Source organism: Leptinotarsa decemlineata, unplaced genomic scaffold, assembly GCF_025532065.1.
Source record: "Leptinotarsa decemlineata unplaced genomic scaffold, Ldec_3_MD MMD2_tig00078422_RagTag_RagTag, whole genome shotgun sequence".
NCBI classification, from domain to species: Eukaryota; Metazoa; Arthropoda; class Insecta; order Coleoptera; family Chrysomelidae; genus Leptinotarsa; species Leptinotarsa decemlineata.
In genome coordinates this window covers 3,906,280-3,933,657 of record NW_027412747.1, presented here as the reverse complement: position 1 = coordinate 3,933,657, position 27,378 = coordinate 3,906,280, and the positions used below count along the sequence as shown (strand labels likewise).

At 33.5% G+C, this 27,378-nt stretch overlaps 2 protein-coding genes across 2 annotated transcripts; one reads left to right on the top strand and one right to left on the bottom strand.

Annotated features, from left to right (window-relative positions):
- Positions 1–8,650, bottom strand: Naa80 (N-alpha-acetyltransferase 80). The gene is made up of 2 exons (XM_023160535.2): positions 8,525–8,650; positions 1–714 (listed from the first exon to the last, which is right to left on the bottom strand). The coding sequence occupies exon 2, from the start codon at positions 712–714 to the stop codon at positions 160–162; it is 555 nt and encodes a 184-aa protein (XP_023016303.2). The 5' UTR covers positions 8,525–8,650; the 3' UTR covers positions 1–159.
- Positions 8,649–27,000, top strand: MED6 (Mediator complex subunit 6). Its single transcript, XM_023160534.2, has 3 exons — positions 8,649–8,851; positions 8,912–9,086; positions 26,509–27,000. Exons 1-3 carry the CDS (start codon positions 8,649–8,651, stop codon positions 26,869–26,871), a joined length of 741 nt encoding a protein of 246 aa, XP_023016302.1. The 3' UTR covers positions 26,872–27,000.
- The last annotated feature ends 378 nt before the right edge of the window (positions 27,001–27,378 follow it).

Genomic DNA, 27,378 nt, shown 5'->3' with positions numbered 1-27,378 from the left:
TAAGTGTGAAAGGTTTTATTCTATTGTATTTACATATAAAGTATGATCTTGTCCGTTCTTAATAATTGAGTCTTGAATCAACTTTCAGTTGATTCAATTCTTGTTAATAAGTGCCATAAAACCAATAGTTTGAGTCGAAATTTTTGTCCCTGAAAGTCATCATAATGCTTTTTTCATAAAGATCTTCTCCTTCACATTTTTGAATATGGGCAGAGGGGGTGGCAAGGGTATGTTTCCTGTAACGCACGTTTTGATAATACTGTTGTTATCAGATACCGGCAGTGGTGCTGCATTTGAAAATACATAATTTCCGTATATAGACACTGGCATACACTCAATGTATCCTAACTTAACGTAAAACTCCTCTTGCCCTCTCGTCGATAAATAAACTGTGTCAAGCCCCAATGTGAGTTTACAGTACGCTTCGGCTTCTTTCATCAAAACGGTTCCGTATCCTTTTCCTCTATGGCTCCTCTCTATCACCACGGACTCCACGAAGCATGCGTTTTTCTTACTGGGGATGACGGACAGTTTCAAATGACCCACTAGTTTTTTTTCTTCAAGAAGAATTAATGATGTAGGAAGGTTATCGCAAGAGTTCTGCAGGCTGTGTAACCGGGCAGTTTTGGATCGTTTCCATTCGTCATTTATGAGGTCGCAGCAATCGTTTAGATATTCCTGATGTTTGTGGAGTGGCAGTACTGAAAGGGCCATCTGAAATGAAAGAGGGTTGCAAACAGGTACGTATTAAGAGGGTGAAACTCATGAACAAGACAAATTCGGGTTTAGGATATATCAAATGAAAGGATGTGAAGGATGACGTCATTTTCTATCCAAAAACTATAAACATCTTTTTTACATAGCATGTGTTTATGAATTATTTTTCTCAAATTTTCGTACAAGACGTGTGCTATAGAAAAAAATATATACTCGACGATAAAACGCTCTATCGATTGTGAAAGTTCGTTCAAACGTCGATAGAGCATTTCTATTACGTCTTGTACGTAGGAAATAAACTTCTTTCATTACCACGAGATATTAGGTTCATAAATAATTTTCATTTGGGTATATATGCCATTTCAAAAAATAGAATAAATGTCAACTAATAGGCCCACTTGCGTTGGGTTGGATTTTTTAACCATGGAATGGGGATGACTGAACAGTTTCAGTCATCTTCTGATGATACTAACTTGGTTGGCAAATTCGCGTCGAGAAGCAGTAATTTTGTTCAGGTGTGGAGAAAGTGTTTTAAATAGATTTATTTCACGTCAGAGGTTCCAAATCTACCTATTAAGTAAGGCATTCGTGATCTGAATAATGATAATAATACTTTTATTATTTACCAATTCTACAAATCACAAATGCTGTAACTGAGGATATAATATAAAGTAATAATACATGGGACCAATGAGACAATAGAATGTTCATGAAAAATAAATGGCAATCCGGTTCAGGTAATAGTTGTGCAATGTTTCTCTTCTTCCACCGGTTCCAAGAAAGTTGTGGATAATAATCTAGGTGAATACATTCCAACAGATTTTATTCGAAATAGGAAAAAATATAATGAAAGAATAGTAGAAAATAGTCAAAAGATTAGAGGAGGAATGTTAAGCCAATTGCTTTGCTACCCGTCTTCTCTAAAGTTATAGAAAAACTGGTAAAACAATATAATAAATTTATTCCAGTTTGGCTTTCAGTCTTCAAAAGGAATACAAGACGCAATATTTTCGCTCCTGGAAAACCTGTACACCAAACTTAATGAAAGAGAATCAGCGGCGGCCATGTATAGTGACCTAACCCAGGCCTTCGATTGTGTAGACCACATGCCACTTCTTCGCAAGCTAGAAGTTTACGGATTTAGAGGATCTGCATTAATTTGGTTTGAGACGTACCTTTCTCATCGGCGGCAGAATGTTCTGTTAGATAAAATTTCATCAGAGGAACGTTTCATTGGCAGTAGGGTCCCACAAGGTTCCGTTCTGGGACCGGTGTCGTTTCTCATTTATGTCAATGACTTAGTCCATGTGGACATAAGTGGTAAATTCACATGTTTCGCTGATGACACCACTATCCTCTGGCATAGCAATACCGCCTCAAATTTACTTGATCAAATCATCGTCGACATAAGAAAGGTGAAAGAGTGGTATGATTCCAATCTCTTATCATTCAACATCGACAAAACAAATGTGGTCACGTTTAGATGTAACATAGGGGTAATACTCGGAAAATATAAAAATTGAAAATTTGGAGAAAACACATTTTTAGGGCTCTTCATTGATGAAAATCTAAAATTTGATTCCCATGTCGACTATTTATGTAAAAGACTAGTAGCAGGATGTCATGCAGTGAGAGTTGTTGCAAGAGAGTTAGATAGTACTATTACAAGATCAGTGTATTTTGCACAAATTGAGTCCTATTTACGTTATGGAATTTGTTTCTGGGGAAATTGTGCACAGTTTTCTTTCAACATGGTATTCTCTCTAAAAAAAGATCCAACAGATATTTATGCAAGGCTAGGGATTCTGACCTTAGTATGTCTTTTTAATTTGGAAACAGTGTGTCTTATCCACAAAAATTATATATAATCAATTTAATACCACCTCAACTTATAGTACACGCCAGTCTTACTTCATTTCCTTTCCAACACCTACTCTAGCCCTTACAGAAAATTCTATTATTTTCAATAGTAAGAAGTTATTTGACTACCTCCCCATTAATTTAAGGTGGATATAATCCAACGCCCTTCGTGGTATTAGCCAGGAGAGTAGTTATTTTCTGATAGGTGTCAGTCCAATAACCAACAGTGTAGGGGGTTGAGACTGGCCTGAACGAATTGTTCTTTCAGATGATTCGACTCTTCTGAAGTACATCAACAGCGTAAGACGTTTCATTATCTTCACAATGAAGAAGGAAGACCCTAGTAGATCGTGCTTTCGGGTTTTGTAATACGAAGGAAGGTATCGAGATGGAACTAGGCATTATCAAAAAAGATCTTCAAAGGAATGGCTACTCCAAAGTGATGGTGGGGCAAACTTTGACTAGAAAACAGTAAGAGCCTCGCAAGTAGGAAAAGCCGCCTACAGTCCATCCCCACTCTTCCACTCCCCACCCCAGTCGACCAATCAGAAGCTATCCAGCGTACAGCGGGAAATTCAAATCAGTAGATGAACAAAGCGACTCCAAGCCCAAAATATCTTGCTTTTTCTTATGGCGCTTCTTTTTTGTGATTTGCGAACTCCTATCGGAACCTTGTATCGGAACCTTGTGGAACACCCAACTCGAGGTAGGAGAGAGAGTGGGAGAGAGAAACGTAGGACGTAATCAATGCAGAGACAGATGGAATGATTATCGGAGGGATTCAAAGAGCGTGGCCCCCTTTGGGATTCCGCCTCGGGCCTTCTTAGGGTTCACCCCTGAGCCCCTCCTGTCGCGCACCAGTCACCTGGCCTAGTGATCATCGGCAGCTGAGGTTAATTAAAATGTAATAATTTACCGGTTAGAGAATTGAACCCAGGTCGTCGGCGTGGTAGACGTTGTCCTTAGCCTCGACACCAATGTAAGATGTTGGAAATGAATGCGAAGTAGTGATAGTGATGACGGTTGTTTTGTCGGCTGTCATCGGTTATTCAGAGTGATAAATGAAAACTACATTATCAAGGAAAAAACATGACCTCAATGTGTACAAGGTGTGGCAAAATACATCATTAAAAAACGATGATGAGGAACGTATACAGTGTGGCTTATTTGAAGCGGGTGCTATGATTTGTCATTTATATTGTGTTGCTAACCAAGTTGGCGTCATCAGGAGATAATGAACTGTCCGCCTCTCATCTGTCTAGGAGGATCACTGAGCCGTATCTTCGTTAACCAATTCGGCATCATCAGGAGGAGGAGAAGGAGAAGAAGATGGCTTCAAAAAGATCAGATGAGTATGAACATGAATAGAAAAATTTATATAGGGTGTTGTGGAATTTATTTCTGGGGAAATTTTGCACAATTTCGTTTCAATATGGTATTCTCTCTACAAAAAAGATACATCACATATTTATGCAAGGCTAGCTACAGGAATTCATGCCGCCCATTATTTGTGAAGCAAAAAATTCTGACCTTGGTATGTCCTTTTATTTTGGAAACAGTATGTCTTATCCACAAAAAATATAAAATTCAATTTAATACCTCCTCAACTTATAGTACACGTCAGTCTTACTTCACTTCCCTTCCAACACCTACTCTAGTCCTTACACAACATTCTATTATTTTCAATAGCAAGTAGATATTTGATCACCTTCCCATTGATTTAAGGCGAATATATAATGAAAAGAAATTCAGAAAGAAAGTAAAAGAATTCCTTGTTGGGAGGCCTTATACGAATTCTACCAAGGCTCTATCGAGTAATTGTCATGTAGCTTTGTGTAAACAAGTTAATTACATTTACTCAATATTAATATATTCATGTATTTATATTTGTATCTGTTCAGCTGGGCTTAATATTGTTCTGTCCATATACTCTGCTCCTGTCTCGTAAGCATTTTTTATAGCTTATATCTGTTAATTGAATGTTCCATCTACACATTTTAATTTACTAGACTTTGCCAATAAGATGTTCAGATCTTGGGTAATGAAGCATATTTTGATTTGATTTCAAATTTGGTCAAGGAAACAGTTACGTGCAATGTTAGATTTACTGAATGCTCAGCAAATACTCTTTGAATTCATGGCTGAATGCTTTTCTGGGCAAATTCAAAAATGGACTATCAAGTTTATAGATAGAATGATGCGACATTGTAGCAGAAAGACGGCAATATATTTCTTCGGAATGTTTTGGAATTGTAAGAATTTTTCGTTGACGAATGTTCAGATTGTGTACGTCACTGAATTTCAGTTTCTTGTGTAAATAGGGAGGTGTACCCGACGTGAATATATTTTAGAATATGTTATACATATGATGTACATAGTTGTTTATGTTTTCCTTCAACTGATACGCGTTAAAATTTACGAATTCCATAGATAAGTATAACACTGTAATTGTTAAATGCAGAGTTTTAACATTCCACTATTCCTTCTTGTAATAATGATTACTTTATATTTTGAAGATATTTATTCAGGTATAGTTCTTCTACCATATTACATTTTTCACTATAAACTTAACAACAACATACATCTCGAATCATATCATAGAACAACAGAAAAACTGCACTCCAACAGTAATAAAGTATAAGTTAGGTATATTATTTTTTGTCAAATATTAAATACCAAAACACGTGTTTTCGTAGAAGAAGGAAACCTGTAAGAACCTCTAGATAGCAATAGCAGGCTCACGACATTAGAAATATAGGGGACCCGTGGGTAATTCTTGCGGACTTATTCGCCTGACCATGAGATGGCGATAAGAGTACCAATATTGGATACGATTTTAGTCATTTTAATTAGGTGAGAATTTCCTGTGGGAATTTGAACTTCATCCCCTAACTGAATGAAGTTTGAAAATACAAAAAAGAATTAAGTCAGTCGTGCGCGGAGAATTGGTTAGTTCAGTTGAATTTCCCACAAAGTTTGGAAATTCTAGAGGAAGCTTTGAGTGAATTGAAATATTGAGATATTTCAAGTCACTGTTTCGAGAATGAATATCGGGTTTTGATGATATGATGATGATATGAAGAACCAATACAGACTGGAAATAATATTGGAGACGAAGAAAGTGATGGTCTTGAAGATTTGTTGTGGAATTGGCCGCGGTGGTAGTGCGCCCGACTCACGATCGGAAGGCCGTGGGTTCGATTCCCGCCTCGACAAGATATTTTTCTCCAGGGAATTTATGTGGTTGAAGCTGGGATGATTCTACAACCGTGTTAGGAAACACACGTTAAAAGGTAAGACCTCGTTAGTCTTTAGCTCGCATAAGTTTCTCAACATCTGAGAGTTGTCGTTCGTATGGGGGCAACAGCTGATTAACGGAAAAACAGATTTTAAACAGATTTTTTTTCGAACAGTTTGATCTTCCTCTTGAATATGATCAACCTGTTTGACAGATACACAGATTTCGAAAATCAACTAGAATTGGAAAGGTTTGTCGAATCTAACGATGAAGAAATGCCATCAAAGAGACAAAAACTAATAGATAAATGAATAAAACTCAAGAAAAGTTATTTATAAATAACAAGATTAACGTTTTTAAAAATATTATAATTAATAACGTAATCAGAATGAAGTATCTGAATTCAATAGAACGATTTACATCTATATTTATATTATGAGTTTTTCTATGACAAGAATGTAATTAGAATTTAATAAATACATTTTTAATTGAATGAAATTGTAACAACTTTTTTTTTATGAAATTGTACATAATGATTAAAGATAATTCTCGAATTCCAGTTTCTGGCTTCCTACTACTCCATCTTGATACAAAAAATGTGGTAATCTTTCAAAGAAAGGAATTAAGCAATCAATTTTAATAGAAGTAATTCTATACATAGATGTGTAGATCATGCAAAGAAGTAACTTTCAGACACAAACTGGAAAACACCCTCCTGAAACAGCTACTTTCATATAAACATTGAATAACACAGAAGGGCTTTTTCTTCCAGTTTGTGTCTGAAAGTTACTTCTTTGCATGATCTACACATCTATGTATGAAGTTACTTCTTAAAAAATTGATTGTTTCCTTCCTTTCTTTGGAAGATTCCCACATTGTTTTGTATCAAAATCTAGTAGTAAAAAGCAAAAAGCTCTCTTTCCCAAGAAATTAGTCACTCCTAAAAATAATATCCCTTCAATTCAAATACAATCAAACGCATGAATGAATGTCTTTACGATGTTATCGATGATATACTTATTTCGTGACATAACATCGAAATGTATGAATGAATTGTGTGTTTTTCCTTATAATGTTAAACAATGAAGAAACACTTCACTGTGATATTTTCGAACAGGCGTTTTTGTAAAACTGTAGTGAAAAATCTCACAATAAAGTTTCTTAAATACGCAATGGATTTTTAAGTATTGACTGATACCATCACATATTACTTTTATAATAATTCCGTACTGCGGAATATTAGCCACTTTCTGTGGCATTCAATATTCACGTATTCCTCAGAGTAATAATAAGACATAGAGTTGCCATGCCTGCACGGTGCCTATACCAATACAATACATGTGTTTTGAAACAGGTACAACTATACAACTTATTGGCGTGGGGGGGTGGCGGGTAATGAGAGGTTATGGAGAGTTTGTTTACATTTGAAGTAAGTTGGACCATAAGACAGTGGCGGTTGGTTTAGTTAATAATCGGAGTTAATAATTCAAAAATGAAAAATATGTTCTTCATATGTGTGCCATAGGTGATATCCATTCTGTGATCAACAGATTGAAAAGGTTTCTGCTCAATGTTCAGTTTGTATACTAAATAGTTATTCTTGTGCAACCAGTGTTATATCTGTTATTTCTCACTCAACAACTAACTTACGTCACACAAGAGACTTTCGAGTTGCATACAGACAATATTCGATAAGAAATGACGGTTGTCATTTTTTTTTACCTCTTTTTGGTAGGGATAGGTCAAATAATGAAATAATGTAAACCTAGTTTCAAAAACTTCATTTATAAGAAAAAGATCAAAAAAACGATCATTACAAACATCAAAAATATCCCCTTTCATAATGTCGGTCTACAAAGAACCCTATATACCAATTTTGAATGAAATCACAGAATAATATCAAACCTCAATCGTAATTATAAATATTTATGATTTCTAATCTTAAATTCTTTATATCGGACCTCACAAACCGTACCGCTTGTTTATCAAATCTGAAAATAAATCACAAATTTCTTCATCTGATTTTATGAAGCAAAGTTCATTATTTTTGAGATTAACATTTATCATTGTTATGAATTAGTTCATTTGAAATAATTTTATTTTAACCCATCAAACCACGCGCTTTATTATAAAGTCATACATAAATAAAAATCTAGTAGGTGGTAGAAAAACTGGCCCCATTTCCATAATCATTAATAATGAATCAGATTTCCTGTAGGAACTATTTGAACAGAATACATTTTCACCTGAAATGATTTATTTTATAAATATATAATATCCCTTCAGTTATCAACTAAACCGACCGCCACTGTTTTATGGTCCAACTTACTTCCCGTAAACAAACAAAGTTATGCTGCCTTCAATATAAGGAATGAAAAGGCGTCTCTATTGTCTTTTGTTAATCTGAGACGTATTATCCGTTATAGGTTATGTTGGTGTATTCACACCTACTTTAGAGTTTTTCGTTTAAATTTTAGGTTAGTATTATTAATCAGTAGTTAAGAAAATTAGTAAAGAAACCTTCTACATTATAGTTTGATAATGTTTGAAAACATTTATGAAAGTTATTTTTGATGGAACCAAAAATCCGTTTTCGTAATTCATAATTTCCTCTGTAGTAAGAGTATTATACAAAACTTTACGAAAACCTTATTCCATATTTTCCTTTTTGCTAATTCAATGTAAGTAGGTAGAAAAAAAGGGACTCACATTTTGAGATCAATATAGTTATTATTTATAATCACTTCACTCTTCCAAATCTTGTCATGCATTCATCTCAGATGATAAACATAACCTACAAAAAGTAAAAATACTTTTTAGAAATCCCTTTAAAATGATGGCCGGAAGATTAGCTATGTCGGCTCCTGGCATTCCAGACAACCCCCTTAGTCTTTCATGGCACGATTCGGCTTGGATTCCTATCTTGAACACAGCAAACGTTTTGGACTACTTTTCACAGGGGTCAAACCCATTCTTTGATAGAACTTGCAACAACGAAATTGTTAAAATGCAGCGGCTCAATCCAGAGCAGTTACAGTAAGTAAGATAACGATCATTATCTTTATTGATTTTTTTAGGTGTGTGTGTCTTTTGCAGGAATATGACTGGTCTAGAGTACATTTTGTTGCACGTTCAAGAACCAATTTTGTACGTCATTCGGAAGCAGCATAGGCATAGTCCTCAACAAGTGACCCCTCTTGCAGATTATTATATCATTGCTGGAGTTGTGTACCAGGCTCCGGATTTAGCAAGCGTGTTAAACTCCAGACTTGTAAGTATCACCAACGATGATGAAATTTATGACAGTAAACTATTCAGCAAAAGCTAATTCATAGTAATTCGGTAAAATGTGATGTAACCCTGTTCGATTGTCCAAAATTGGAATGGGTACAATCTATAAACAGTATATAATTCAGGTTCTACTAATGGTATTTTCAAAATGAAGACAAGTCTTGAATCTACTTGAAAAGCTTGTAATTCAATTATGTCTAGATATTTTGATATTGAAGAAAGTCTTGTTGGTAAAGGTAAATTGTTCCTTTATATTGTTTGAGCAATTTCCTGAAGGGACGAAACTAAATCATCTGGCTTTATAATTGATGTATGAATAAGACTATCATTTAGATAGTCTTCTAGAAATGCATAACTTTCTAAAAGTTGTTCGCAAATTTGGATGACTTTCAACTTTGCGTTTATTAAAGATACTTTATCGGATAGAATATATATCCATACTTCAATTTGAATTATATCTTCATTAAATGCTTTTTCATCAACCTGTAATTGTCGTATTGTAGTATTAAATTCTTTAATTACAGAGGTTGTGACTGAAATTTGGTTTTTTAATAAATTTTCAATTTGATGTTTGTCTTTATAAATCTTGTTAATACATTCATTAAAATGTTCGCCGTCACTGGCATCAAGGTTGCCGGTTATAGCTTTCCATACATAACCTATTCCATTTAAAAGACCTCTTTTGTGTCACTTATTGTAATCATTGGCATCTATTTGCGTTTCTTGATATTTCAATTCTACTGAATCAGCTACTTTATTCAAAAGACTAATATGTGTGCTTATCTCTGAACTGAAAGTTTTCATTCCGAAATTGTTTGTTTCAATTAGGTGAATAAGATTACTTAAAATATTTCGATTATGATCAATGGTTTCTTTTACAGGTGCCATGTCTTTTACAACTAATAAAGTCCATTTTTCATTTAATATTTTCATGCTTCCTGTTTCATGATAATAAATACCTATCGTGCTGTTCACAGGTACTAGCATATACTGGGCGTTGGTTATTGGGACAATAATTACCAGTAGAAGAATCATTCTTGATCTGAAACAAAACTGGGTTTCAGTCTATTGAAATTAACTTTTGTTGTTTGGTTAGTTTCAGGATTTCTCAGTAACGCTGAGTTTTTGAAAATTTCTATTACTTCAAAAGGTCCGTTGAATTTATTTTCTAGCTTATTTTTGATTTGGGACTCTTTTACATATACTTTATCACCTATATTATAAGTTTTTGGTTCGTGGTGTAAGTTACTATCAAATCTTATTTTATCTTTTTCTTTCTTTCGTTCAGTGTTTGTGCGTGCTACTTTATAATAATATTCCATACGATTATTAAGATCTCTGACATACTTCGTCATAAGGTCTTTTTGATTATATAAAGTTTCTGGGGTCTGCCGGATGTGTGTAAAATATTAATTCATAAGGACTAAATCCGTGGGTTTTGTTAAGACTGTTGTTATAGTATATAACAGCATAGGGTATAATAGAAAATGGGTGGTCTTTGGGGTTTCTGTCAAATTTACTCTTATCATTTCCATTAGGGTGGCATGGAATCTTTCAAGTGAACCATTTGATTGTGGGTGGTCAACACTAGAAAATGTTAGTTTGATATTATAGAGTAAACATAAGTCTTTTAATAAGTAATTATTAAATTCTTTTCCTGTAAGTTCATCTCTAATTGTAAGAAGATAATTCTTTGGAATTTCTAAAATGTCAATGTTTATTCTTTCAAAAGCTGTTTTGGGAGTTTCCGTGATTACTAACGGATTTTCTAAGTTTTTCCTGCAGTTTTTCCTCACATGCTTCAATAAAATTTTCAACATCTTTTATTATACCATTCCAGTTGTATTTTTGCTTTATTCTTCGTAAAGTTTCATTTATTCCACAGTGTAAATTATTTTTACCGTTATGGAATTAATCTAATATGATTGAAATCTGGTCTTTGTCAGGGGTCGTTACAATATTTTGACATAGTTGGAATTTTATGTCATCTTTGTCGGCTAAAATATAGGATAACATTTCTTGTATTGGGAATCCTACATTTGTTTCAAGTTGGCATACTTTGTTTGATACGAATAAATGTTGATCTTTGTATAGGGAGCTAAACAAGTATTCTATTGCTACGTCATGATCAAAAGGTAATGGGATTAAATAATATTTTCGATCTTTCACTGTTTTGCTAGATACAACATAGATTTTATTATAGAAGAAATTGGGATATTCTTCAAAAATGTCTTCGAGTATTTTGTCATAAATTTCTGTAAGTTTGTTTCTTTGCAGAAAACAATTATGTCTTTATGTTTTTTTGTTTAAGAATTGGTCATTAGTAAAAATAAATTTAGAATTGTGAAGGTTTTCAATTTTTCAAAAATTGTTTCCTGACCTATTTCAGTTTCAGTATATGAAATTTCTTCGTTTCCATTTTGGTTTCCATTTTCGATTGCGAAAATATTTGAATGAAATTTTGCGCATTCTTTGAAATAATTTATTTTAATTCTAGACAAAGCGTCTGCGTTTTTTTGTATTTTTCCGAGTCTATAAATTACATTGAATTGGTATTCCTCTAATTTCAATCGCCATCTGGCTAATCGTCTGCCAGGGTCTTTAATTGAGAATAACCACGTTAAAGGGCGATGGTCTACTATAAAATTGAATTTTCTTCCATAAAGGTACAGACGAAAATGTTTAATTACCCATACAATAGCTAGTAATTCGCTTTCTATGGTAGAGTATTTTGTCTTGGCTGGACATAATGTTCTGGATGCATAGGCGATAGGTAAATCTTTTCTTATGGCTCCTTGAGATAATACTGCTCCTATTGCAAAGGAAGATGCGTCTGTTGTTAAAATAAAGGGTTCGTCAAAGTTAGGGTATATTAGAATTGGGGTTGACGTTAATGCTTTTTTCACATCTTTTTGTAATAAGTGTGTCATTGGTTTAGATATTTTGGAAAAATTTGGGATAAATTTTCGGTAATAGCTTGCTAAACCTAAAAATTGTTTTATTTCTATAGCATTTATAGGCTCTGGAAAGTCTATTATACAATTAACTTTTTCTGGGTTTGGTTTTACTCCATCTTTAGTTATAAGGTGTCCTAGATATGCAATTTCTTGTCTTAAAAATTCGCATTTATCGGGTTGTATTTTTAAATTTAACTTTTCGTAAGCGTTTAAATACTAGTTTTAAATTTTGCAAGTGTTCGTCAATTGTTGGGGAATAAATTATTATGTCGTCCATATAGACTAGACATCTTTTGTTTCTAAGTCCGGTTAATATATGGTCTAAAATATGTTGAAGGGTGGAGGGTGAGTTTTTCATTCCAAACGGCATCCTCAGGAATTCGTAAAAGCTATTTTCTACAGAAAATGCAGTTTTTTCTATGTTTTTAGGATCCATTTCAATTTGGTGGAATCCTGATGCTAAGTCAAGTATGGTTAAAGTATTGACACTTTCCTAACTGATCTAAAAGGTCTGAGATATTAGGTAGAGGATATTTATCATCTACTGTGAGTTCATTTAATTTTCTGTAATCAATTACAATACGCCATTTTTGTTTTCCAGATGCGTCAAGTTTTTTAGGTACTATCCAAACTGAGGCTGACCAAGGTGAGACTGATGGTCGTATTATATTTTGTTCTAGTAGTTTTGAAATTTGAGTTTTCACTTCATTTTTATGAACGTGTGGGTACCTGTAAGATTTTGTTGAGACTGGTTGTGCATTCTCTTTTAGTTTTACATAATGTTTTATTTCACTCGTGAATGTTAGTGGATCTCCTTCTATATAAAATATGTCTGAGAATTCTAAACAAAGGTTCTCAATTAGTTCTTTTTCTTCTTCATTTAAATGTTCTAAACGAAGCAACCTTTTTATTTCTGTTGAACAATTTGGAAAAATTTCACTGAAATTATTTTGAATTTCATTTTCATTAAATTTTTCAAATTGTAAGTTTGGAAAGCCAATGGATTTTTCAATTGTGTTTCCGTTTACTACTGTTACTAGAAATTCTCCTTTTCCATTTATTTTTACGAGGGCATTTGGAAGTCTGACTTTTTCTTTTTCAGCAGCTAACAGTATAGCTTCTGTATTTCTGAGTTTCGATTTTAATTTGAAAACTTTTTCTACTCTTGGTTCGATTTTTATGTTATTGATGGGAATTTCATCTTCTAAGTATTTGTAATAGTCATATTTACTTTCGAAAAAGTAATTATCAGGGTCATACTCAAAAATATCATTTATTTCAGCCGTCGATGTTTCAGGGTTAAGACTGACTTTATTTTGATTTTGTTTCTCTTCTGGTTTTTGGTCATCAATCATTTCTGTTGCTTTTCTTAGCGGGATTGTGCCATAATTTAATTTTAATTGTTGGTCTTTAATATCTACTACTCCTTCAAAATGTTCCAAAAAATCGCATCCTAAAATTCCGTCAAAATCGATATCTAAATCGTGTATATAAACTTTATGTTCAACTCTCTCAACCGGTTATTTGAATATTTTCTTTAAATCGTTTTGAATAATTTTGAAAATTGATAATCCTGCTCTGGTATCAATTAGTATTTTAAAGTTACTTAAACTGTTTATATAATAAAGGTTGCTTAGAATCGGGCTTATACAAATAATTGTTCTTTGTTCATTGTTCAAAGGGGACTGATATTTGTTTTGATGACTGCCGCAAATTTCTTGGTTATCGGCTGTGCTACACATGATGGGTCTATTAATAACTTGTCTGTATACTGGGTTTGTCGTAATTGGGGATTGATATTGTCTGATTGACTGTTGGTAGTTCGTATACATGGGTTCTCTATAGGAGGTTTGTCTAAAGATAGGGTATTGTGAAAATCCTCATAGAATTGTTCTTCTTCGTATTGATTTTGATTTTGAAAATAATAATTGTTTTCATCGTAAAATGAATTACTTTCCAAACTGTATTCATCTTGATATTGGTTGTCATTATAAAAATATTCATTTTGGTCATACTCATTATCGCCATTTTAATCATTATAATCAATATAATGGGTTCTCATGTTATTATTTATTGGACTTTATGGATTTTTCTGAATTACGGTGGGTTTATATTGTGGTTGACCGTAATTCTGTTGTCTAAACTGATTTGTTTGATTTGGTTGTGTACGTTGTTGTACTTGGAAGTTTGGTCTTGGAATATATGATTGTTGGTAGTTGTGTGGTCTTTGAAAACCTTGTTGAAAGCTTTGACTTTGGTTTCCAATGGGTCTCATTGGGTTTTGATTGTGCGTATAATTTCTTTGGAAATTATTTTGGGTATTTGTCATTTGTCTTGGCTTGTTTTGACTGTGATTTGGAGGTAAACGTGTATTTAATCTTTGATTTTCAAAGTATGAGAGCTGTATCTCACGTTTTATTAGGGTTGATGCTTCTAACATCGTTGTTGGGTTACTTGCTCGTATTATGCGAACTAGTTTGGGTTCTAATCCTGTCAATAAAGTATTTAATATCATTGATTCGATTAGTACTGATTGTGCAATTTTTTGTTCATAAGTCAAGTTTGAGGCTTGAATGCAAGATAACATTTTTGCATTGTGACTTTGTAACCTAGAGAAAAATGTCGGTGCATTTTCTCCATTTCCTTGTTTTATTCTCTGAAGATCTTGAATTAGTGACGTTAGATCTCGCGTATCACCAAAGTGAGAATTTAATAAACCTCTGATCTCCTGATAAGTTCCTGGGTTTCTGGAATTTATGAATTGAGCAGCTTTTCCTCTCAATTTATTTCTGATGTGAATTGTGAGTAAAGTATTTTGTTGATCTACGGCCATGCATTCGGCATGATCGCAAGCATTTATGAAATTTCCTAGCGAAATGGTATCACCATCATATTCAGGAACAATTGAAAATATTTCAGAAAGTTTGTAGGGTTCAATTGGATCATTATTTTCAGCCATTTTTAAATTTGTAATTCAAAATTTAAACAAGGGTTAATCAAAATTTCAACTTCAATTGTGATGATAATTCAAAGTGTACTCACGCCTTTCTTATCCTAGTTTCTTATGCTATTCTTTTTGTTTTTCGTTGTGGCTTCTGGTTGTTTGGTGTGGCGGGATGAAGTCCTACTTCATGAGCTCTGGCTACAGCAAGATGAGCAGCGTTCGACGACTTACGCGTATTTCCTGGAGTGATTTCTTCACAACGGATAGGCAACGGCGACGACTTATGCGGGTTTCTTGTTGCTGAAGAGACCGTCCTGTCCACTGGGGTTGGTGCTTGTTCTTCTTCTTGTCGAAAGTCTAGAGACTACCGCTGTTTGGATATCAGCGTTTCTCAAGATTCTACAGACTGCTCCAATTTGTTATGTGGTTTACACTGAATTTATATTTTCAAAAATAATAAACTTTATTGAACATAATTATTTACAATAAAGGCATTTAACATTTAAAAGTGGTTCAAGATTTCTACGAACTTGGATAGTTGCAAAGTTGTTCAAGAAAGCGTCGTCCTCTTGTTCTCCCATATTTATAGGATCAGGAACTTCTGATGTAGATGTGCGTTTCTTCGAATGTTCTAGAAAAACTTTGAAAATGTGCTGAATATGCTGAGTCATTTCCTAGGTAACTGCGTAGTGGCTGATGCAATACTTTGTTATTGTGGTGCAATTCTTGGACAAAGGGTGCATTGATTTTTCTAATATAACATATATTATCACTCCAAATTTTCAAATACCAATATCTCTAGAAGCAAACTGTGAAACCCCTGAAAATAGTTGAAGATTTTTTTTTTCAGCAGAACATCATCAACTGTATTATTTAGAAACTGTTAACTTGAAATATGTATGGCATTTTTGATTCATTGGAACAAAACAGTAGCGTAGTTGAAGGGTTGGCTATACTGTTCTTAGGTCAAGAAATCATGTACACTTTCATTAATAGATGTTGCTTTTTATTGTAAAGATATGTAAAAAAAAAGTCAACAAAAAAAAATTGATTTTAGAACCAAACGTGAAAAAAAGAAACAAGGTGAAAAAGTAGCATTTTTGAAAAAAAAAATTACAGAAAATTTTATCATTTTTAACAGGGACATGTTGAAGGAGAAGAAAAGTATTAGTTCGTTCTATACTCTAGAGGGCTTCAATATATACCTATGGTTAATATAAATCTCTTTGTATGGATAGAGATGATCCAGATTTAACACGAAATCTATTGTCAGACAAAGACGTCACAGGAAATGGTTGACAGCTAACATTTGAAAATAATAAAAATACATTCAAAAAACATTTGTGATTTTTGAAGGAGAAACATAAGAAAATGGACTGTATCTGAAAAGTTATCTGTTAAAATTTAAGAAACGTCACTATTTATACAAACTAAAAAATAAACTTGATGTCAGAAATTAGGAAATTTGTGTGTGATTACTATAAAAAGTTAACCTATGACATGATATTTGTTTCATATGTGAAAAAAGACTGAAAAAAATTTAAAAATCCATGTGAAGTATGCATTAAAGCTAAACAAGTAAAGTTGCCTTTTACCTCAGAAAGGTGTAGATCAACAAGACCTTTAGAATTACTTCACACAGACATAGCAGGACCTATTGGTCCACAAACATTTGATGACAAAAATTACTTCCTAACCATTTTGGATGACAATACATTTTATACAGTAGTCTACCTCCTTAGCTATTAAAGTAAGCAAAATGTTATATCCAGGAATGTGTGCAATAAATGAAAGCCAATTATAACCCGAAAGTGATAATGAATGAATGTTTGGTGTCAGAGAAAAGGAATAGTTTTGGATGTAACAGTCTCTTACACACCACAGTTGAACAGGAAAGCAGTACGACTCAATTGAACTCTTCTCGAAAAGGCTCGCTCTCTAATATTTGACTCAAGTCTTGAAAAAATATTCTGGGGAAAAGCTGTTAGAGTTTCTGCTTATTTATTGGTCTAACTTTCTGTGTTTTTTACAACTTTTATTTGTAACTAACGTTTCTGCAGTTTCGTGTATATGTCCTTATAGGACGTGCAGTTTCGTCCTTACCACTTTTATTTGTAACTAACGTTACTGCAGTTTCGTATATATGTCCTTACAGGACGTGCAGTTTCGTCCTATAAGGACATATACACGAAACTGCAGTAACGTTAGTTACAAATAAAAGTGGTAAAAAACATAGAACGTTTCAATTCTCTTTTCTTCATTATGATTTCCTACCACCTAGTAATGGCTACATCCATCACTTTACTAAAATTAGTTATTGATGAAGCGGTAAAAATAAATAATTTCATCAAATCACGACCACTACAATTCCGATTGTTCTGATTGTGTGAAGATTGTGGCAGAAAACATAAAACACTGCTGCTCCATACAGAGGTGGGATGGCTGTCTCGGGGTAAAACTTTAACAAGACTATTTGAACTTAGAGCCGAGTTACAAATGTTTTTTCAGATAGAGTAAATACGTACGCACGTGCGTCGATAGTGTTCCGTAAGAAACTGGAGTTTAAGTGTTTTTTTGTCGATAGAAAATTTCAAATTTCACATCAGGGTGACAGCAGAAGTAACGCGAATATTTTTTTTTTGAAAATGAAGTCAGTTTCGGGTCCTGAGTTGATGAAATTGAATAATATCTAAAATTGATTCAGTGTATTGGGACTGACTACCTAAACACTAAACAGTTCCGATATTCTGTGACTGAACCATAAAAGGACCTGCAATTAACATAAATTAGCACATCTGGCAAGACAACCGGCCACCCTACCAGAGGCGTAACAAAGTGAATGAAAAGTTTCATGGAAGCTGCATCACAGAGTGAGTAAAGACACATATTGCTTTGGCGAGTTCCAGTGGCGTACAAAATTCTATTGATGCGCAGAGTATCTCGTTGGCATCCAACACATCACTTGGAATGCAATTTTGATTCATAATGGTTAATTGCGCTTCCTGTTCATCATCTGTGAGCCTAAATAGGCCTGGTATTATTTGCAAAGGCTGCAAAAACGAATTCCATGCTATTTGTGTAACAAAAACAAGATAGTACCCTCATCAAATTGCTAAATAGTATACCAGGGTTATGCTGGAAATGCGACAATTGTTCGAGGAACTGCATTATTATTGGCCCGTCCGGTATACAAAATGTGGTGGAATCCAAGGTGAATATTGCTCTTTCTTCTCTGAAGGTAGAAATAGACGCACTTAAAGCAGATATAGTAGAGCTGCACATGAAACTGAACCCGCATCTCATATGCCCCTGAAGTAGTCTGATGTGCTCAAAGACAGATCTCAACCTGCGGTGGTCATTCGTCCCAAGAACAATGAGCAATCAGTCTCGCGAACAAAGTCGTATACTTTGAGCGCTATCAATCCGGCAGAAGAAAACTTGCAGATCGCCAGAGTAAAACCTATACAAGATGGCGGTGTGCTTATTGGATGCAAGAACCTGTCTGACAATGAAAGATTTAAGCAAGTGGCACAAGAAAAGTTAGTAGAGGTGGCGGTGTACTAATTGCTGTACACGAATATATTGTCTCATCACCAGTCAATTTGTCAAATTATCGTTTTCCAGTGTCTGGCTTCATTGACACAGTAGTTGTGAAATTATCTTTCTCCGATAACAGTCTCTTTCTGATATGCCTTTATATCCCCCCTAAAACAACGATAAATGAAATTGAAACATTCAGGGAAGCTGTAGAATCGCTTGACCCACTGTATGACCATGCAATTCTGATGGCTGAGGACTTCAACATACCTGAATATGCGTCATATTCGATCGTAGTAGCCCGCATACTACTTTGTTGAACAACATGTCAGAGTTTTCCGGATTATTGCAAAATAACTTTGTTTTCAATGAGATGCACAGACTTTTAGACCTGGTGTTCTGCAATCACTTCTGTCTCGTTGAAAAATCCCTAGATCCATCAAATCATCCTGCTTTGGAAATAACATGCGAACTGAACTTCAAAACGAACTTGAAGAAGAATAAATTTGCATCATGTTTCCAAGATGTATACAATTTTAAAAAAGCTAACTTTGCGCTCATGTATGAGCTGATCCTCAATCTCGATTGGACGTTTCTAAATGGGTTTCGCAATGCAGATGATGCCTGTCTTCACTTTTATGAAAAATTATACAGTGTATTTGATCGGTGCGTGCCAAAATTCTCGATAAAATCCAAAAATAATTATCCAGCCTACTTTGATGGTGCATTGATAAAGAAAATTTGAACTGAAGCAAAATTTTGTTGTAAATACAAAAGAAACAGCGACATTCACGCTTTTCACGAATTCAAACGTCTTTGGGCAGATATCAAAGCAGCCATTAGAATAGCTTATAAAAAATTCATTGAGAAAACTGAGAGCGAGATTATCCATAACCCCAATAAGTTTTGGTCATTCATTAACAAGTCAAAATATACAAATGGAATCGGAGATAAAATGTTACATGAAGGCAAGGTACTCGATAATCCCTCAGATATTCTTGACGGATTTACAGATTTTTTCAGTGGTTTTTATGTAGTGTCAACATCAAGTGACCATGCGAACAACAGTAGTGATATTCCCAGCTTAGTAATCAAAAACTTTAGTATTGAAAATGTTTCATACTCTAAAAAAATTAAAGCCTAAATTTATTGCAGGACCTGATCATATTCCAGCATTCATCATTAAAGATTGTGCCTCAGCTCTGGTTGAACCACTAACAACTCTAATTAATATATGCCTGAAAACATCAACTGTACCATCAATATGGAAAATGTCGAAAGTCTGTCCAATTTTCAAAAAAGGAGATAAAAGTGAGATACAAAATTACAGACAAATCTCTATCTTATGCAACTTTTGTAAAGTGTTTGAACCGATTTTTTTAACAGCCTCTTGAGAAGACAATCTATTGTCATATCAGCAACATTATTAGCCCCAATCAACAGGGTTTCATGAAAGGACGTTCAACCGCCACCAATTTTGTAACAATAACTCAATGTATTGCAGAGGGTATTGATTGTCAGTCTCAGACTGATGTCAGACTTGACCATAGTATCCTGCTCATCAAGTTTTCGACTTTTGTCGCAGCAGTACGTCCAACTCAATGGCCTCAAGTCTATCGAACATATAGCCACATCTGGTGTACCGCAAGGATCAAATCTAGGACCCCTACTGTTCAATATGTTCATTAATGATATCGGAGCTGAGATTGATGTCAATTTCCTTTTATACGCAGATGACTTGAAACCATCACAATATAACATGTTCTTATGATAGCGAACGTCTCGCCCTGAATTTAAATCGCGTTGGTGTCGGAAGAATAATATATCTCTCAATATATCCAAATGTAATGTAATGTCTTACTAACTGAAAACGAACTTGAATTCACACAACTACGTCATAAACAATCAAGTTCTGGAGCGTCCTGACACACTGATCTAGGTGTTACTTTTGATTCTCATCCCTCTCTTTCAATAAACATATTGACACTACTCTAACAGCAGCTTATCGCATGTATGAATTCTTGGTTAGAAATACAAAAGACTTCGAAAAAGCTTCATCATTGAAATTACTTTATTTCACTTTTGTTCGATCTAGGGTGGAATATGCATCTGTCGTGTGGAGTCCCTAATATCAGGTTTATATAAATCAACTAGAAGCCCTACAGAGGCGCTTCCTAAAATATATGTCTTTTAAACTTGAAGGCACGTATCCTACTGTAGGAATACCCTATTATGAATTGCTTGTAACTCACAATTCCTAGACGGTCATCTAGGAATAGTGTCACATTTTATCTCAACACTCCGCGTACAAATATCATGAAAAAATTTAAATTTTTTTTTTATTTAGATTCACAAATTATATTATTTAACTACATAAAAACTACATTAAAAGTGCACTGCAGTGTAAAAAAGAATAACCTTAGAACGCAATTTGAAATTTTGGTTTGAATTACCTGTACATTGTTGTCATATCTCCAAGAAAATGTCCAAAACAAGAAGTGGACAAGTGGACGATAGTATGGTGGATGCTATCCTAAATAAATTATCACCCAGATTATCAAACATGATTGAGGAACATCTGGAGAAACAATTTGAAAAACAATTCGAGAAAATAGGCAAAAAGTTAAATACCCTATTCGACAAATTTTCATCACTGGAACAGACAGTCGAAGCGAATAAAAACCAAATGGTGTCCTTAAATGATAGAATGGATAGGATCGAACAAAAATTGAAGCTAAATTCTCTGAGGATAATTGGATTAGAGGAAGAAATGAGAGAAAATTTACTTACCAAGGTACTCAATTTGTTGAATAAGGTACTGAAAGTTGAAACTACGGCGAATGATATAAGTAACGTATTTCGCATGGGAAAAATTACTAATTCTCATAATAAGCCCAGTCCTAGAGTGGTACTGCTTACCTTTGTGTCGTGTCTAAAACGGAATGAGATATTCTCAGCCAAGAAAAATCTGAAAGGAACGTCAATGTTCATAAACGAAGATCTGTCTGATGCACGCTACAAAATCCAAGGAAAAGCCAAATCGAAATATGGAGCCAGAAACGTATGGTCTAGGAATGGCAAAATATATGCTAGAGTTGACAACACTGTTAAACTGATAAACCGAGAAGCAGACATGGAATAGGACTTTTTGTGTAGAGTAAAAAGTCATTGATAAAAATGTTTGCATTTCTTCACACTGGAATTTAAAGATGTTATTGATTTGCTTTGAAGTTAGAATTTCTAAACGGAAATATTTTTTATTTTATTCTTCATTTATTTTATTAAGTAGCACTCAATTTGGTATTATGGAAATTCAAACATCTGTAACACTGTTGAATCCAAATTCAATCTGAAATAGTTTAATTTGATATTTAGAGCTCACCAATGCAATAAAAATCGTAGCAGAATAGGTACATATGACCTGAATGTTTATTACCAGAATTGCAGGGGACTAAATACAAAGAGTAATGAGTTTTTTGGGAGAAGTCTTGTCGAGGATTTTGATATCATTATAGCTGTTGAGTCATGGTTACAGGAGAACATACAAGATGGTGAAATAGTTGACGTACAGCGGTACAATCTGATAAGATCTGATAGAAATTTACAATACACTAATTTGACTACTGGTGGGGGAGTTTTTATTGCGCTCAAAAAATCATATAAAGTTCTGCATGTTAACAGATATCGGAAAGATTTTGAGGCAATATCAATCACTTTCAAAGTAAGTAATCAGAAATATACCTTATGTGTAATTTATTTATCTCCCAGTAGTACAGTTCAAATAGTTGAAACGGCATTTAATTTTTTACAGGACCAAATTTATGATAACGAAAAAGTTTATGTTATTGGTGATTTCAATATACATGATAGAAATTTACAAAAATACAATATGTTACAAGATTTCTTAGACTTTAATAACTTTTCACAGTTGAATAACATTCAGAATACACAAGGGAAAATATTAGACTTGGTACTAGGTCCGGAAAGTTCTATAGGTAAATGTTCAGTTGAAAGAGATTCATTACCGTTTGTAAAAGAGGATAACTATCACCCTTCCTTGAATATAAATATCAATGTTTCAAAAAGTTTTAATATTAAGCAATCTACACAAAAGTGTAACGAGGTGAAATATAATTACAAAAATGCAGATTTCTTTGCTTTAAGTACGAATGTCAGAAATACAGATTGGTACGAGGTTTTGAATGATAATAATGTAGAAACAGCTTTACACAAATTTTACAGTACATGGGGGGCAATTGTTGCGAAATGTGTTCCAACGTACTGTATTAATACTAGTAAAATGAGCAAATACCCTTCCTGGTTTTCAAAAGAAATCAAATTATTACTAAAAATCGATGTTTCAAATTGAGATTTTTGTCCAATCAATTCAATGAAAAGTATAAAAATATTAGGAAAGAGTTGAAAAATTCAATAAAAAAAGAGGAACAAAAGTACTTCAAGAGATTGGAGGATAATATAGATACTGATATTAACTCCTTCTGGAATTATGTTAATAATAAACAAAATAATTCTCCGAATTTAAATTCTTTCTACTACCAGGGAAATGAAGTATTAGCTAATGAAACTACAGAATACTTTGCAATATTTTTCTCTTCCACGTTTTGCCAACAACAAACCTCATATACTGTAAACTCTGAAGATTCTGATGTTTATTGTAATGATACATTTGTAATAAATCGTTTAGATGAATCTGATTTCGATAATGCGGCAAAAAAAATTAAACCAAAAAAGTCAGCTGGAGTGGATGGTATACCGCCATATATACTTAAAGGCTGTCATGAATGGCTCAGAACACCATTGCTTCATATTTTCAACCTAATAATAACTAGCAAAACTTTTCCATCTATTTGGAAAACATCTATAGTTACTCCCATACATAAATCGAACGATAAAAAGGATATAGAGAACTACAGGCCTATTTCAATACTATGTTCCCCAGCAAAATTATTTGAACAAATTATTCATACAAAGTTAAATCAACATGCCAATAAATATATTGTTCCAGAGCAGCATGGTTTTATGGCTAATAAATCAATTAGATCTAATCTATTTCTGTTCAGTAATTTTGTCTCTGAATGTTTTGGAAACAAGTCTCAACTGGATATAGTGTATACTGATTTCAGGAAAGCATTTGATCAGGTGAATCACGATGTATTACTGTATAAATTGGGAAAGTATGGAGTAATAGGAGGGACATTGCAGTTATTATCAAATTACCTACAAAATAGATTCTTCATGGTTAAGCACAATCAAAATATATCGTCAAAGTTTCCTATAACTTCCGGAGTCCCACAAGGCTCTAATTTGGGACCTCTATTGTTTTCATTGTTTATTAATGATCTATCTTCAGTGCTGAATTATTCATCCGGTTTGCTTTTCGCAGACGATTTTAGAGTTTTTAAAAATGTAAAAACGGTGAGGGACTGTATACTCCTACAGAAAGATGTAAACAATATAGTGAAATGGAGTAACGACAACAAACTTTCATTCAACATAAATAAATGCCATGTCTTAACTATACATAGGATTAAGCACCCAGTTATTTTTGATTACACAATGGACAATGAAGCATTGGAGCGTGTAGAGGAAGTTAAAGATTTGGGGGTAACCTATAATAACACATTTTCCTTTGCCAACCATATCTACAATGTCATCAAATCTGCTAATCGAATGTTAGGATATATAATTAGAGAAAGTAGACATTTCAACAGTATTAAAACTATTAAATTACTTTATTATACCTTAGTTCGGCCCAAACTTGAGTATGCATCCGAAGTTTGGTCAAACGAGAATGCAACGCTATTAGGTAATTTAGAAAAAGTGCAAAATAAATTGCTGAGATATCTGTATTTCAAAAAATATCATAAATGGCCAGATTATAGAACGGTGCGAACATCAACACTTAGAGCAGAATTTAAAATATTATCTCTACAGCAAAGACGTTGTTTGAATATTATGATATTTTTGTATAAAATCTTAAACAATAGAATAAATTGTCCGGAAATTCTATCGTTAATACCTTTTAATGTACCGCTGCGACGCACACGTTCATCATTTGAATTTAACTATCCTGTAAATTTATATGGATCTAGATCTTCTCTTGTATACATGCTCCGATTGGCTAATCAAACAGGTGTTTTAATATCATTGGACTGGACTTTATCGCAAAACAGTTTTCGCCAATTGATATTAAATTATTTGGTTAGTATTTCTGAATAACGTCTCCCTGTCATTCTGGTATATTGGCAGTTAAGGTTGTGTAAACATTATGTTGCTATTTTTAGTATTAATTTTATTGTATATGTATTAGTATTGAACTAAAATTTTTGTTTTTTTTTGTTATATCCATGTAATTAGGCTAATCAGCCTGTTTGGATGAATAAATAAATAAATAAATAAATAAATATTTGTAAATGCCACTGTTACTCCCTATTCTGTAATTGGGTTCATCCTGTAGAATAGTGTATGAAATAAATAAATAAATTTGAAAGACCGTTTGTATGATAAAACTTGGTTGTTCCGACTGTCTTTTATGGCGGATATCTTATCTGAACCAAATAAATTTATCATTGCAAAGTAAACAGAAAACAGTGTTCCAGACCTGTAACAAAAAACTGCCTTCAAAAGAAAATAAGATATTTTATTATTTTCGTTGGTAAGAGAAAAATAGAAAGCCTACGTCAATGAGTGACTTTGTTAGCAATAACGACTCAGAAATGTTTCAAGATAATGCATTTGAAGAATTGGTCCAATATCTCACTTCGATGCGCGCATATTTCCCATCTTGCAACAAGATATATGAATCTCTTTTAGAAATGTCATCAGACTCAAGATTGGAATTAATGTTCGAAAGGACACCTCTCAATGATTTCTGATGCAGAATCCTTGATGAATACTCAATGCTTGCCAGAATGGCTCTAAATATTTTTCTTCCATTCCCAACAACATATTTGTGCGAAACAGGATTCTCAACCTATGCAGCGATCCATCCTTTAGTTGAAAATTATGCGGTGACATGCCTGGCAAATCCAATAAGATTAAAAATTCTGATGGTTAATTCTCAGCTTTGGTGGCATCGCAAACTGTGTCTACGCTCGATAGATAAACAATAATAAAGAGCGAAAACTGTGTAGGCAGTGAGAGAAGGCTAATTATGTGAAAGAGACAGTAGACCGGCTTCGTTCTCATCCCTACTTACGCTGTTTACTGGGTGAGAAGTGACACCAGTAGACGCCTGGCATAACTTATCTGTGATCTGAATGGCTATTAAAAAATAAAGGTTGGTAATTGAAGAGTAAAAATTGAGGGCTGTATATATTTTCTAATGTCACATCATAACAAAAACATCAAAACTTGTCAAAATTTTTTTTTTAAATGTTTGGGGTGGCGCACCCTTAACACTTGAGTATATGAAAATAGATTAAAACCTATTCTCAGACCTACCGAATATACATATAAAATTTCATAAAAATCGGTCAATATATCCCCGGAACTAGTTAAACTTCAAAGAAATCTTCATACCAACTATGGCCAAAATGAGTCTTTAGGTAGAATTTTGAGACTTACAAACACTTACAATGTGGATTTAAAACTTTATAATACTTCTTTGGAATCATTTAAACATTGAAAAGATTGTAATTGATTGACTTATTTCTGCCTTTATTTTTTTAATATTTTTTCCTTATGTCTAGCTGATAGTTATAATACATATGTGGATTTGTTAATTTTTTGTTAAAGTAGGTAATACCATGAATAAATAAATAAATACAGGATTTTAATGAAAACATTCAATTAAGAAATCAAAACTCCACATTAAAAGTGAAATTCAACAATTATAATTGTTATTATATTTTTTTGTATATATTGAGTATATATTGATTCGGATTGATGTCCTGGAATTGGGTGAAACCTGCGAGAAAATAAATAATTTATTAATATTGTAGCTCTCTGCTGTGCACCACCTTCAATCCTCCTTCGAGGAATCTTCCAGTTTCGCTAAGTACCATCCCAGCAAAGGCTACTCGTGGGACTTCAAGTCGCAAAGAGCCAATGTTGAAAAAACCAAGAAGGATGAAAAACCCAGAGAGGAACCGAGTTCCTTATTTCAGCGCCAGAGGGTGGATATGCTACTGGGCGAATTGATCAGGAAATTCCCCCTGCCTACTCCTCCTCAGCCTGCCAAAGCATCTGCGGTTTCTACCAAACAGGAATCAGAGAATGGAGGAAGTGAGAATAAAGAGATCAAGACTGAAATCAAGCAGGAGAAAATTAAACCTCCTCCCGAGAAGAAACCAAGACTGCATTGATTTAGGTCTGCTGAAAGTCGGTATTTGTATATAAAATAGATTTATGTGTATTTGTGTGAAAATGTTTTATGTGAGTAGTGGACAAAATACTGTTTGTATCAGAAATATAAACATAAGGATACTATGTGATTAATTCTTTTTCAGAAACTTTGATGTAAGCTGTGGCTATACCACTCGAAAAACTAGATATATATATATATATATATATATATATATATATATATATATATATATATATATATATATAGAATACTGCTTTAATATAATAATCAATATTATATTAAAGATTCTTTTGAATTTTCAAATTTCATGCAAGGAATGAAACTACCTAAAAATTTCGAAATTATAAGTTTGGATGTTATATCACTTTTTAGTAACATACCAATAAATCTAGTAAAACACAGCATTGAAAGACATTGGAATATTATTACTAATCATACCAAATTAACAAAAACAGCCTTCTTAGAATTAATAGATTTTATTTTTGATACTACTGTTTTCGTTTAT

Bases quoted from the DNA above. Each gene is read 5' to 3' on its own strand.
- MED6 (XM_023160534.2), top strand. From the start codon at position 8,649: ATGATGGCCGGAAGATTAGCTATGTCGGCTCCTGGCATTCCAGACAAC. The intron at 8,852-8,911 runs GTAAGTAAGATA...TGTCTTTTGCAG, and splicing joins CTCAATCCAGAGCAGTTACA to GAATATGACTGGTCTAGAGT. The intron at 9,087-26,508 runs GTAAGTATCACC...TTAATATTGTAG, and splicing joins GCGTGTTAAACTCCAGACTT to CTCTCTGCTGTGCACCACCT.
- Naa80 (XM_023160535.2), bottom strand. From the start codon at position 714: ATGGCCCTTTCAGTACTGCCACTCCACAAACATCAGGAATATCTAAAC.